General features: G+C 38.7%; 1 protein-coding gene across 1 annotated transcript in view; it reads right to left on the bottom strand.

Moving 5' to 3' along the window:
- The window catches only part of CFAP47 (cilia and flagella associated protein 47), a 1,022,460-nt gene that overhangs the window by 297,828 nt on the left and 710,089 nt on the right, over positions 1-14,543 (bottom strand). The window contains exon 55 of the mRNA XM_070750589.1: positions 12,093-12,204. Coding sequence (XP_070606690.1) covers positions 12,093-12,204 — 112 coding nt within the window. The remainder of the gene's footprint in view (positions 1-12,092; positions 12,205-14,543) is intronic.

Genomic DNA, 14,543 nt, shown 5'->3' with positions numbered 1-14,543 from the left:
TTGCCGCATCCCTATCATGGATGAGAGAATGGATGAGCCTATCTAATATCAGACTACTTAATCTAGAAGGTCACGACCTCCATTTAGGATGGCACTACTATTTATGGGATGAAAAGCCTCAGACCCACAAATATTTCACCAACCATCTGATTAGGAAATCGTTAATATATACTTGGAAAAAAATTAAGACAAAACTTTATAAAGGAATCCCATTATGGTACGCTCCATTAGAAGCATATGTGCATCCCAATTTTCATTAAAAAAAACAATATAATAAGATACAAGGACATAATAAATTCCAATGGTGAAATCAGATCTAGGACAGAGCTAGAAAATCTTGGTCAAAAAACGGAATGGTAGGAATACCTACAGATACAAACTAAATTTAATAAGGATAAAAGCAAACCCGGAATAGTCAAAAATGCTCCACTAGACAAATTATGCACAGGACCCCAGGAAAAATTAATCAAGAAATTTTACTCCTACTTAAATTTTAACGAATTGGATAATATTATTACAAAAATTAACGTAAAACAGTGGAATCTGGACCTCAAAAAAGAGATCAAAGAAGATGAATGGCAATTACTCTGGAGCAGAAATTTTAAACTAACCATTGCCACGTCTTACAAAGAGAACTTAATTAAAATGTTTTACAGGTGGCACATTACTCCGATAAAATTAACAAAACTAAACAATAAACTTTCACCATACTGTTGGAAGTGTCACCAAGAGATTGGCACCTATTTCCACCTATGGTGGCAATGCATAAAAGCCCAGAAGTTCTGGAATATAATTGAACTCTGGATCGATGAAATATTAAATTTGAAAATTGAAAAAAAACCTGAATGTTTCCTTCTAGGTATTCTTAAACAAAATCTGTCTAAAACCCAAATACATCTAATCGTCCATCTAGTTACAGCAGCCAGATTAACTTTTGCACAGTGGTGGAAAAACGAGGATATACCTCCGAAAGACGCAATAATCAAAAAAATCAAATACTGTGCAGAGATGACAAAATTAACTATACTAGTTAGGAATGAAACAATGTCCTCATTTAATAATTGTTGGGATCCTTTCTACAATTGGTTAGAGAAAAAAAGAGACCACCACGCTACATAATTGAAATGATGGTTACAAACTCGACCAGATACAAATCCGATATATAATTTTCTCATATTTTTTACTATAGTGATAAGAGACTTTAGATATATATGAATAGAATATTCACTACTAAATCTTATAATCTCTGTTTAGACTAATTCAACGCTAGCATTTAAATACTCAGTCGGCTAACCTGATACTAGGGAATGAGCTAATAAATTAGGAACTGGTTCCCGTTTTCAATACAGCTTCCCCGGATATTCGCCTATCCTTTTACTTTCTTTATTTTCTCTATTTCCTTTGTTCTCTTTACTCTCTCCCCTCTTTTTCTATTCCCATCTTTTCTACCCCTCCTTTTTTTCTCTATAAATTTCTATGTTCACAATTTGTTATACCATGCTAAGACTTAATTGTTTTCTGTTTTGACTTTTATGTTTTGTATATTTGTAAATAAAAAATTTAAAAAATATATATAAAAAAATAATAAATAAATAAATAAAAATATTAACCAAAAATTGTAAATACGATCAAAAACAAAGAATAACAGCCCTGACATGGTTACAGATAGAACCAAAAATAAAATTTTGGGGGTTATGTCTTACAACATAATATACATCTTTAAAAGAGTTTTACACTAACTTGCTGAATAAAACTAAAGAAGATTTAGGAAAATGGACTAAATTTATCAATAAGGGGAAGAATTAATACAATAAAGTCCAATATACTGCCTAGATGCTATATCTCTTTCAGACGGTGCCAGTTAAATTAGAAAAGCAATTTTTCACCAATTTAAATTGTATAATATGTAAATTCATATGGAACAACAAAAAAACTAGAATTAGACTTAAAGCTTTACAAGACTCTAGAACAAGGGGAGGATTTGATCTTGCTAATCTAGAACTATCTTACCAAGCAGTCAACCTACTATGTGTTGTGTTGGGCTTTAGGCCAGTTCCGGTGGCTGCTGATTTTGACACAGAGGAGTGGAGGCCGTCTGTTCACAGAAGACCAGTCTGGCTGTAGGACGAATCAGACAATGAACCAGAAGCAGAGACAGGGAGAGACAAGGAGCAGGAAGGGACCGGAGAGACAGAGAGGGGAATGGATTCAGTCAGAAGGGGAAGAGTTAATGAGTAATTCTATTCTGAATGCTCGGGTCTGGGGAATGCTGGGAAGGCAAAAGCAGCTGCACAAATGGAGAAACAAATTATAGGGCACATGTGATAAGACTTAATGACGCTGCTGCAATCTTGAAAAAAGGGGACGGTTGGAGAGATCTGTGTGGGGATTATCGCTCAGCTTTGGAGAGAGATATTGATGCATCATGGTTTCGTTTTGGCTTTTGGATCTCTGTGAACTTTCTGACACAAGCAGCGAGTAACTGGCTGACGTAAGCCTGAAAGTACTGTGCTGACTTGAGTGAGTAACTCTGACCTTCTGGACTAATAACTTAGTATTGCTCTTGCATTCAGGGAGGTGTACAGCCTTCTGTATATAAAAAAAACCTTTTTGCTTTATTTTTACAAGCTTGTGTGTTTGATTACTTATTTTGTTTCTGCACGTCTCAAGGCCAGGCAGAACACTAGTTTAGTTTAAAATGTCAAAGATGAGTTTTTAAACTCTTTTGGAAGGCAAGGAGGGTGGGGGCAGTGCAAATCTCCAGGGGGAGCTGATTCCAGAGGGCTGGGGCCCCCACAGAGAAGGCTCTTCCCCTAGGCCCTGCAAGCTGACATTGTTTGGTCGATGGGACTGTAAGGAGACCAACTCCATGGGACCTCATCGGATGCTGGGATTCATGTGGCAGAAGGTGGTCTCTGAGATAATCTGGTCCTATGCCATGTAGGACATAGGACCATGGATAAGAGAATGGATTAAATTAGGAAATGAGAGGATTTTAACAACAGAAGGTCATAATATACTAGAGGGGTGGTATGTGCATTAATGGGAGAATGGAATGACCAAAACATACTAAATTTCAGTCACACATGATAAGGAAAATACCATTAGATATATGGGGAAAGATAAAGAAAAAACACTATAAAGAAATACCAAGATGATTATCGACCATAGAAGCTCAAGTATACCCCAATGTAATTGATAAAATTAGAATAATAACATATGAAGAACTATTGGATGCAAAAGGCTCATTGAAGAATAGAGAAGAATTGGAAAAGGAAGGAAAAGGATTAGATTGGTTACTGTACTACCAAATACGAAGCAGATATAAGAGTGATTTAATAGAATTTGGAATATGTAAGAAAATAAATACAATAGACAAAATTTTAATAGGTCCAGGAAAAAAAATTATTACTAGAATGTGTAATTATTTATTAGATTTTGAGAATATAGAAGAATCTGTGAAAGAAAACATGATAGCATGGATGACCAACTTTGGTTACAACATACAACTAGAAGAGTGGGAGCAACTCTGGAAATTAAACTTCAAACTGACAATATCCATACCCTATAAAGAAAATCTTTATAAGATGTTCTACTGGTGGCACTATGCCCCGGCAAGACTTGCAAAAATTTGTAATAATTTAAATAGTGAATGTTGAAAATGTAAAACACCACATGGCACATACATATGTGGTGGACGTGCCCAGAAGCAATAAAATTTTGGACCTTAATTAGAAATTGGTTGAAAGAAATTCTAAATTATGAACTAGAATTAAAACTGGAAATATACCTACTAGGTATTATTAGTGTGCATCATAAAAAGGCAAATTTATATCTTATAATTCATATACTTACAGCAGCAAAACTGAGCTTTGCACAAAATTGGAAAAAAGAAAATATACCAACAGAACAAACGGTAATCAGAAAGATATTAGAATGTGCAAAAATGAGTAAAACGACAATGGAATTGCAAAATAAACAGGGAAATTACTATTATACCGTATGGGGAAAATTATACATTTGAATGGAGAAAAAAACAGAAATGAAAAAATCAATCAAAATAAAAGAGGACAATGCAGAAAAGGCAATGTAAAAACAACATTAATTCAAAAGGCACAAGTTTCCGTAAACTGCTTATATGTATTGTATGATGTGTCTATGTTTTGTATGTGTTCGTTTGTTTTTTGTTTCAAAAAATTCAATAAAAAAAAGAAAGAAAACTATTTCATATTGTTGTGAAGGCGACAGAATGAACCTATTTACGAAGTCACCAGGATATAGACTCAATTCATACTGTATATTCCTTGTGACATAAAGAAATGCTAAACATTAAAACTTCTATAATTTACTAGTCTAATTTTTTTTCTTTAAAATAATTGTAGTGATTTTGAAATTATATTGCATTGTTTTTCTTTGCTGTATTAAGGGAATACCCTATGAGACTAGACTTTCGATCCTGGGCCTAGAAAGTTTAGAACTAAGACGCCTTAAACAAGATCTAAATATTGCCCACAAGATCATATGCTGCAACGTCCTGCCTGTCGGCGACTACTTCAGTTTCAACCACAACAACACAAGAGCACACAACAGATTTAAACTTAATATTAACTGCTCCAAACTTCACTGTAAAAAATATGACTTCAGTAACTGAGTTGTCGAAGCATGGAACTCATTACCGGACTCCATAGTGTCATCCCCAACCCCCCAACACTTTACCCTTAGATTATCTACGGTTGACCTATCCAGATTCCTAAGAGGTCAGTAAGGGGCGAGTACAAGTGCACTAGAGTGCCTTCCGTCCCCTGTCCTATTGCTCTCCTATATCTCCTATACCTTTCTTCTATTCCTATATTTCTTCTTCTATTCTTTCATTGATATGTTCTATTACTATATCTTCTTTTCTATTCTTTCTTAGATATATTTTACTATGAGTATATCCTCTATAACCTTCATCATGTATTTTATTATGTATACAGTGATCCCTCGAGTTTCGCGATCTCAATCTTCGCGAAACGCTATATCGCGATTTAAAAAAAAAAATTAATTAAAAAAAAAACCACTTCCGGGTTTGGCTTCGGGAGTCAGCTGGGAAGCGGCGTGGCTGTTTTAAAGGTCGCAGCCGGCCTGGGGGGCTTCCCAGCACCCCCCCGAACCCCCAACCTGGGTCTTCCCGGCCGCCCACGCAAAGGGGAAACCCCGACTCCTCGCTGATGCCCGCCGCTCGCCCGCCCGCCAGCAAGAGGGGGAAGACCCAGGGAAGGTTCCTTCGGCCGCCCAGCAGCTGATCTGCTCGGTAGCGCAGCAGCAGCGAGGAGCCGAATCGGGGTTTCCCCTTTGCATGTCCTCTGCCCAGCTGCAGAGCTTTCAAAAGAGGGGGGTGAGAAGCCAAACTTGACAAACTTGAATAATGAGAGTATAATTGACTTCTTATCAAGACAAAGCTTGCTAACAGCACAAACCGTATTCTCCATCTTTGAACTGCTGACCACAGTTAAAGCAAAGGTTGATTTGTTAAAAGAGGCCCTCGTGAAGTTTATTGAAAATCAACTTGATGAGCGGAGACTGCAGACCACGGAGATGGCTAAGGGTGAGAAAAGGGTGCTTAGAGGTTACACAGACAAGGAAGGGAGGCATTTGAACTACAACTATTATTTACAAACCAAGCAAATCACCCTACAAATATCAAATAATAGTATAAACAGAGGACGCTGGGGAACAAAAAAAGCAATCATCCTATCCCTAAGTCAGTTACTCCGTTGTGAAAGGAGGCTGATTGATCTGGAGAAGGCTGAATGGCTCCCACCCAGTAGAGATTGCAAGCGAATTTTACTTACCTTTAGGCAGCCCACAATCTCTAGTATGCTGTTTAGAATGAGACCCTTTCTCTGTCATTTTTCAATCTTCCCAAAGCGTGTGTTCCACTCAGAGGAACTCAGACCACTCCTAAACCAAACAAGCCCAGAGAGCACTGTCACTTTAAAGAATAAAAGATTCAATTCAACCCCAGACAATCACAAGGGTATTTTATCAACTATTCCCTTGGGAGTTGTTGGTCCAGATACAGAGGACCCATTGGAGGGAAGTCTGACCAAAACATTTGGTACTTTGACAGATTTGGAGCAAATGGATATTATTAGAAGATTAGATGCCTTGAGAGAGACCCTAGTGGCAACACAAAATACAGTCAATCCACTAATTGACCTAGTGTCACCAACTGCTACAGGTAATGGCAACGGTCCTGAGAAAGATCCTGCTGGCATTAATGTCCCTTCCCTTGCTAGGATGAATTCAGGCATGCAGACCACATTAGATATTGCTGGTAGACAAGAGGAAGACTCTGATTGCTTAATAACCCGGGCCTCAAAATCAGAGTCTGCCGGTGGGCTACAACAGGAATATGAGATGGACACCTGTAGCCAAGCTCACTTAAAAAGTGATGCCCTTTCCAACAACTCAGGCACATGTAAGCCTCTACTCAGCGTTTCTGGCCTCATTCACCAGCAAGAGAAAGATAAAGGAAGACAAAATTTTAATCAATGTGTCTTTTTAGACACTGAAGGAATGCTGGACCTTATTTTACCTGCAGATTGACTATATAAGCCACATCATTCATCTATGAACCCCAACACAATGCTAATCACCCCTCTAGAAAAAAAACAAGAAAGTTCTATTCGGATATTGTCATGGAATATATCCGGTTGGAAGAACAGGATGTCAGATGGAGACCTATTGGATTTCCTCTCCAAATTTGACATTATAGCACTCCAAGAGACATGGTTAACCACCAGTGATGAAGAAGCCCAGTTAACAGGCTTTAGAGCCTGGTCTACACCCGCTCGTAAATTTAAGTCAAAAGGGCGGGCCTCTGGGGGATTATGTGTATTTGCTAAGGCAGAGATGGGCTGGCAAGGGCACCAATTGGCCCTTAGAGAAGACCCCTACTACTTCCAAGCTATTCAATTCAAATACAAATCAACTGAAGTAGTGCTGCTAAATGCATATTTACCCCCATCTTCATCCCCATGTTTTTCCCCTGACATCTGGGTGCAATTAGAAAAGACAATCGTGGAGATAAATATAAAATATCACAAAGCCATTGTGATCCTATTGGGAGACTTTAACGCTAGGGTGGGTGCCTCCTTGCAAGACTATGTACACTTGGGCATTATTCCGGAGACCTATTTGACAAAGGACCCACCCTGGCACTCCAGAGACTCTAAAAGGAACGCGGCGGGCTCCAATCTGATCTCCTTGACATACACATGTAACCTTCACATACTAGGAGGCAAAAGCAGCTGCTTTATATATCCCTTCACCTTCCATGCTGGGAAGTCTAGCAGTGTCTTGGATTATATATGTGTCTCAATGGAAAAATCAAACTTCTTTTCAGATATCCAAATCTATACAAGGGAAGATAGTGATCATCAACCAATTGCAGTTAATTTTTATGTCAAATCTGATTTAAGACCACCCACAGCACATGACAAGAAACTACTTTCTAACCTTGAAGTGAGGCAAGCCAGGAGGCTCAATTGGTGCAAGGTGGATACAAAGGCAATTTTTAGTTTTATGAACTCTGAGAGGGCCCAATCCTGGGTGAAAATGGTTGCTACACCCACTCAAGACCCAAACAGAATCCTTATTGGATATTCTAACTTGTGTAGCACACTAAGAAACTTTTTTATACAGAACTTGCCAGTCAGGAATCGACAGTCCATTAGATCACATTGGTATGATCTCGAGTGTTCTCGTTCAAAAAAGTCACTAAGAGTAGTCATGCGTTTGGTCCAAAGAAATCCTACACCAAGTAAACATGCAAAGATGTTAAAGCTCAGACGCAACTACAAGAAACTAATAGCTAATAAGAAAGCTCAATATACAGCCGCAGTCTGGTCTAAGCTTGAAAATGCAGCAAAAGGGCCCAACCCAGCTATATTTTGGAATCTTGCATCTGGCTTGTTGAACGAGCGTAGGCTCCTACTTGATATTCCCATCCCAGCCTCAATTTGGGAGGATTTCTATACCACCTTATTTGCTACCCCTGAGCAAGATAACTCAGGAAAGATGATGACTCAGCCCCGGATCCTTGATAATCTTCCTACCTGGAAACCTGTTACAGTGACAGAAATTAAATGCATTATACAGTCACTGAAACCCAGTAAGGCACCAGGTGAGGATTTCCTGCCTCCTGAACTTTTTAAGACACATAGTGACTGGTGGGCTCCACTATTGGCAAGCCTGTTTACATACATAGACAAGACCGGCCACATCCCAGCAGGATGGGAACTTTCCATTGTAGTTCCCATACATAAAAAAGGAGACAAGGAAGATCCAAAAAACTATAGACCCATAAGCCTGATCGATATAACAGCTAAGATGTATGCAAAACATCTCTTGAGGAAAATAGAGGACTGGGTAATTGAGAAAAATATAATTGGGGAAGAACAGGCCGGGTTCAGACACGAACATTCTACAATAGATAACTGCTTTGTGTTACATCATCTTATTACCAAATATACAACTGATGGCAAACATTTATTTACTTCTTTTATAGACCTTAGCGCAGCATTTGACTCTATAAACAGAGACATCTTATGGAAGAAGCTGGCCAAGTTAAACATGGAACCCAGATTACTATTCCTGATAAAGGCCCTCTACACAAACACATGTCTGAAAGTCCGTACCGGGGTCAGTGGCTCTCTTACTCAGAGCATCCCCACCTATAAAGGAGTCAGACAAGGATGTATCTTGGCCCCAACGTTGTTTAACCTTTATGTCAATGACATTCCAGGATTTCTCCAATCCACAGACCTGCACATGCCAAAGATCCTCAACAGACATATTAACATCCTTCTATATGCTGACGACATGGTTCTGATGGCACATTCCCAAGTAGGCTTGAGAAGACTGATGAGGAAATTTAGTGATTATTGTGCTCTTAACTACTTGAACATTAATAAGCACAAATCCAAAGTGGTGGTTTTTGGGAAAAGGCGAGTTAAATATAACTGGTATTTAGATGGGGAGCCTATAGAACAAACAGACAGATTCAATTACTTAGGGGTGGTTTTTACAGATACAGGGCCCTGGGCCAATCATTTTAAACAAAGTTCTATAAAGGCCACAGCACGCTCTAAAACGTTAATTAAATTACTTAGTTATAACCACCCAAGCTCCCTGCTCCCAATTCTGAAGGTCTATAAAGCAAAAACCGCACCTGTGCTAACATATGGTGCGGAATTGTGGGGCCTGTTAAAGGCTGCACCACTAGAACAAAACCAAGCATGCTTTCTAAGAACCATCTTGGGGACCGACAGAAATACATCCGCAGCAGCAGTAAGAGCTGAAACTGGCATCCATTCCATCTACAGTTTAACAGTTATTAAAGTCTTCAACTATTGGTGGAGGATTCTCCCAATGGAACCTGACAGACTCCCAAAAATGTGCTTAGAAGAACAGATGGGCACACCCAAACCCACTACATGGGTCAACCAGCTCTCTCAAAGCACCCTATATCTCGGTTTCTCAATGCAACACCTGCTTTCAGCTGGACATCAGGCCAAGGAAATATTTAAACAAAGAGTTTTAGATGTTAATGCACAAATTGATATGGAGGTACTTTCTAAGTGCAGGTCACTGAAATGGTTAGCCAAGAACAAAAGAGCCTTTCAACTAGAAAAATATCTGACAATGGGTCTGACCCAATACCATAGAACAGCACTCACTAGAGCAAGATTTGAGCAGTTAGATTCTATGGTTAGATACGGACGATTCCACCAAGTACCATATTTTGAGAGAACATGCATTTGCGGTGCACCAGAAATAGAAGACATTGCACATGTGCTACTCAATTGTAAACTATACTCTTCAGTAAGACCTCAGTATTTACAGCCCCTACTTGACAAAATCATACACTGGGACTGTAATAAACAATTATCATTTTTTCTTCAGGGTACAAATATATATGTAGTTTCTAGAACCGCTAAGTTTATAGTCAGGGCTGTACAGATGAGAATACGTTTTATAGAACATATTGGGGTGGCATGCAAAGGAGATGAACTTACTTAAGAATATTTTATATCAGTATCTTAGTTTTGTTTAATATAATCCTTTGCACGAGTTATATTCTCATGTTTTACTACTCAATTTTAGCTTATTATACTGCATTTTAACTTATTATTTATTCAAATTCCCTCTATTTTAGCCAATTTTACTGTATTTTAACCAGTCACAGTTTTATGATGACCGATGTGGTCCTTTTTCTTGCTTTGATATGGTCGATTGACTAATCAAATAAAGTTGATATAACCCTTTGCATGGGCGGCGGGGAATGCAAACTCCACCATCTACGCATGCGCGGCCATAGAAAAAAGGGCGCGCATGCGCAGATGGTGTTTTTACTTCCGCAACCCTACATCGCAAAAAATCGATTATCGCGAGGGGTCTTGGAACGGAACCCTTGCGATAATAGAGGGATCACTGTATATAGATATATACCCACTAAAACCCTCATTGTGTATTGGACAAAATAAATAAATAAAATAAATAAATATCATTCTTAGGCTTTGTCTTAACTGTTCCCTATAAACCCATTAAAATTTTGGCCTGAAATTCCACTTGTTTTCTTCAAAATACAGGGTTTATACAGACATTTTTTCTTGTAAACAATAAAACTGCTTTGGTCACACTGATGGATGGTCCCTGGTGGGCCTGGGATAGGGGTTATTCCTCTATCATGGTGCTTCTTGACCTCTCAGCAGCTTTCGATACTATTAACCATGGTATCCTTCTGCAACGGCTGGAGGGGTTGGGAGTGAGAGACACTGTTTTATGGTGATTTTCCTCCTATCTCTCTGGTCGCTCGCAGTCAGTGTAAGGGGGGTGGGGAAGAGATCCATCCCACAGTCCCTGTTTTGTGGAGTGCCACAAGATCAGTTCTCTCCCCCCTACTATTTAACATTTACATAAAGCCATTGGGTGAGATCATCCAATGGCAGTTATACATCTCCACCCCATGTCAATTCAGTGAAGCAGTTGATATGATGTGATGTGCGAGTGCCTGAAACCTGTTAGGGTCTGGATGGGAGCCAACAGGCTCAAGCTCAACCAAAACAAGACCGAGTGGCTTTGGGGATTCCCTCCAAAGGACTGTTCCTTCTGTCCATCCATTGTTCTGGGGGACAGAGGTTCTGACCCCATCAGATAGGGTTCGTAACTTGGGTGTCCTCCTGGATCCACAGCTGAACCTTGAACACAATCTTTCGGTTGTGGCCAGGGAGACCTTTGCCCAGGGTCACCCGGTGAACCTATTTGGACCAGGAGGCCTTTCACACAGTCACTCAGACTTTCATCACCTCCCGTCTTGATTATTGCAATGCGATCTATATGGGGCTACCCTTGAAGAGTGTTCAGAGATTATAGATAGTCTAGAATGTAGCCATGCGAGCTGTTATTGGTGTACCTCGGTAAGCCCATATAACACCAACACTCCGCATGCTGCACTGGCTACCGATTAGTCTCCAGTCACAATTCAAGGTGTTGGTTATCACCTATAAAACCCTATATGGCTTAGGGCCTGACTATTTACAGGACCGTCTCCTGCCACATACCTCCCAAAGGCCTATTAGATCATACAGAATTGGCCTTTTCTGGGTCCCGTCGACTAAACAATGTAGGTTGGTGGGACCACGGGGGAGGGCTCTATGGACACCCCCACCGATGTTCGCATTGCTCCCACTCTACTGGCCTTTCGAAAAACTGTTAAGACTTGGCTTTGCCTGGGGGCCAAGAACGTAACATCTGAGGTGCCTGAATTCTGTTGGACTGGTATGTATGTTTGTTAGATTAAATTTAGGGTTTTATAATGGGTCATTTTTATTAGGGTTATAATGGGATTTTAAATCTACTCTTGATATTTGACTTCTTTTTACTATTGTATTACTCTATTGTTTTTATTTTTGTAAGACACCCTGAGTTACAGGGTGGAATAAATTAAATTAAAACAGAATATGTGAGCAATATTTACATTCTTAAAGGAAAGTGTCTCATATAAAACATTTTCATAAATACAAATGTTTATCAGTAAAACCTACTTGGGCTTTGGGGTCAATCTCCATTGAAAAATGGCCTGGATTGCTGTTCACATATTCCAACTCCAGAATTTCATATGTAGAATTAACCAGAGGGATATGCTGTCTGACCCATCTGTAACAAAGCACCACAAAAATTCCAGTTATTTAATCATTATAAATTACTTGGCTGGCTGACCCATCTGTAACAAAGCCCCACAAAAAATCCAGTTATTTAATCATTATAAATTACTTGGCTAATTTCAATGTTACTGCTAGTTACTTTATTTAAATAACACTTTCTTTTCTTTGAAAAGTTATTCAAGCAAATATCTTCAGCACTATTTATTATGTTTTTATCAATACTAATACCGATTCTCCTATTTCTGTGGCAAATATTTCACATATTTTGTCATTATGAATTGACAGAAATTCTGACCAAAGAAAAGATGCATTCTTTCAATTCTCTTCAAGGTAGAGTCATGACCATATTTAAAAATCAGTAATAGAATTAACACAGCAATCATGATATATTAAAAAAATCAAAAGCACACAATAACAGTTTTCAGAAACAAAACTTAACAGCTTTAGAATTAAATTAATTATATGTTTAAGATATTATATAGGTCTAAATTACAAAAGGTTTTGAAAAAACATATTTTGCACCCAGAAAGAGGTAATATGCACACCTACAGTTCATAACATTAATAATAATTAAGGGGAAAATTAATAATTATCAAAATGTCCCCTGTCCTATTGCTCTCCTATATCTCCTATACCTTTCTTCTATTCCTATATTTCTTCTTCTATTCTTTCATTGATAAGTTCTATTACTATATCTTCTTTTCTATTCTTTCTTAGATATATTTTACTATGAGTATATCCTCTATAACCTTCATCATGTATTTTATTATGTATATATAGATATATACCCACTAAAACCCTCATTGTGTATTGGACAAAATAAATAAATATCATTCTTAGGCTTTGTCTTAACTGTTCCCTATAAACCCATTAAAATTTTGGCCTGAAATTCCACTTGTTTTCTTCAAAATACAGGGTTTATACAGACATTTTTTCTTGTAAACAATAAAACTGCTTTGGTCACACTGATGGATGGTCTCTGGTGGGCCTGGGATAGGGGTTATTCCTCTATCATGGTGCTTCTTGACCTCTCAGCGGCTTTCGATACTATTAACCATGGTATCCTTCTGCAATGGCTGGAGGGGTTGGGAGTGAGAGACACTGTTTTATGGTGATTTTCCTCCTATCTCTCTGGTCGCTCGCAGTCAGTGTAAGGGGGGTGGGGAAGAGATCCATCCCACAGTCCCTGTTTTGTAAGTGATAATAACTGCATTTCCTTCCAATATAAATAATAAAGAGCAGCTTGCAATTCATTAACTCCTCCAAATAGCATTTTTATATTATTTTGCTATATGTCTTGATTATCTTGTAAGTCTGATCACAAAAAATAAGATGATTGTGTTTATTCTAGATTACATTATAATTAGAGTTGGAAGTGACCTTTTAGGTCATCTAGTCCAACCCCCACTGAAGCAGGAATCCCTACACCATTTTGGACAAATGACAGTCCAATCTCCCGTTGAAAGTCTCAAGTGTTGGAGCTTTCACAACCTCCAAAAGCAAGCTGTTCTTCTGATTGATTGTTCTCACTGTCAGAAAGATCCTCCTTATTTGAACGTTGAATCTCCCCTTGCTCAGTTTCCATCTATTATTCCTTGTCTGCCTTCTGGTGCTTTGGAAAATAACCTGACTCCTGTCTCTCTGTGGTAGCTTCTCAAATATTGGAACACTGTTATCATGCCACCCCTGGTCTTTTTCTTTGCCAGACTGGCCATGCTCAGTTTCTGCAACCGCTCTTTGTATGTTTTAGTTTCCAGTTCCCTTATTATCCTGGTTGCTCTCTTCTGCACTTTCTTTAGAGTTTCAATATGTTTTTTGTAGTATGGTGATCAAAACTGGATGCAATACAGTATTCTAGTTGTGGTCTCACTAGTGCTTTATAGAGTAGTATTACTACTTTCCTAGTCCTGGTGTGTATCCCTCTGTTAATGCAATTTAGGATTGCATTGACTTTTTTGGCTGCCGCTGCACATTGCTAGCTCATATTTAGTTGGTTGTCCACCAAGATTCCAAGATTGCTCTTGCAGTCACTGCTATTGAGTGTGCTTTCAAACAGTTTATATTACTATCTTTGCTTTTTCTTACCTGGGTGTAGGATTTTACTTTTCTCTGCATTGAATTTCATTTTTTTTAATTGGGCCCAATGTTCAAGTCTGTCAATATCAATCTGGATCCTGAGCCTGTCCTCTGGGGTATTAGCTACTCCTACCAGCTTCGTATCATCTGCAAATTTGGTTACTTCCCCTTCTAGTTCCTTGTCTAGGTCACTTATGAAGATATTAAAGAATCCTGGGCCTAGGACAGAACCGTGTGGTATCCCACTGCTTACTT

The sequence above is a fragment of the Erythrolamprus reginae genome, chromosome 4 (assembly GCF_031021105.1).
Source record: "Erythrolamprus reginae isolate rEryReg1 chromosome 4, rEryReg1.hap1, whole genome shotgun sequence".
Taxonomy (NCBI): Eukaryota; Metazoa; Chordata; class Lepidosauria; order Squamata; family Dipsadidae; genus Erythrolamprus; species Erythrolamprus reginae.
This window is presented reverse-complemented; position numbering and strand designations above follow the sequence as displayed.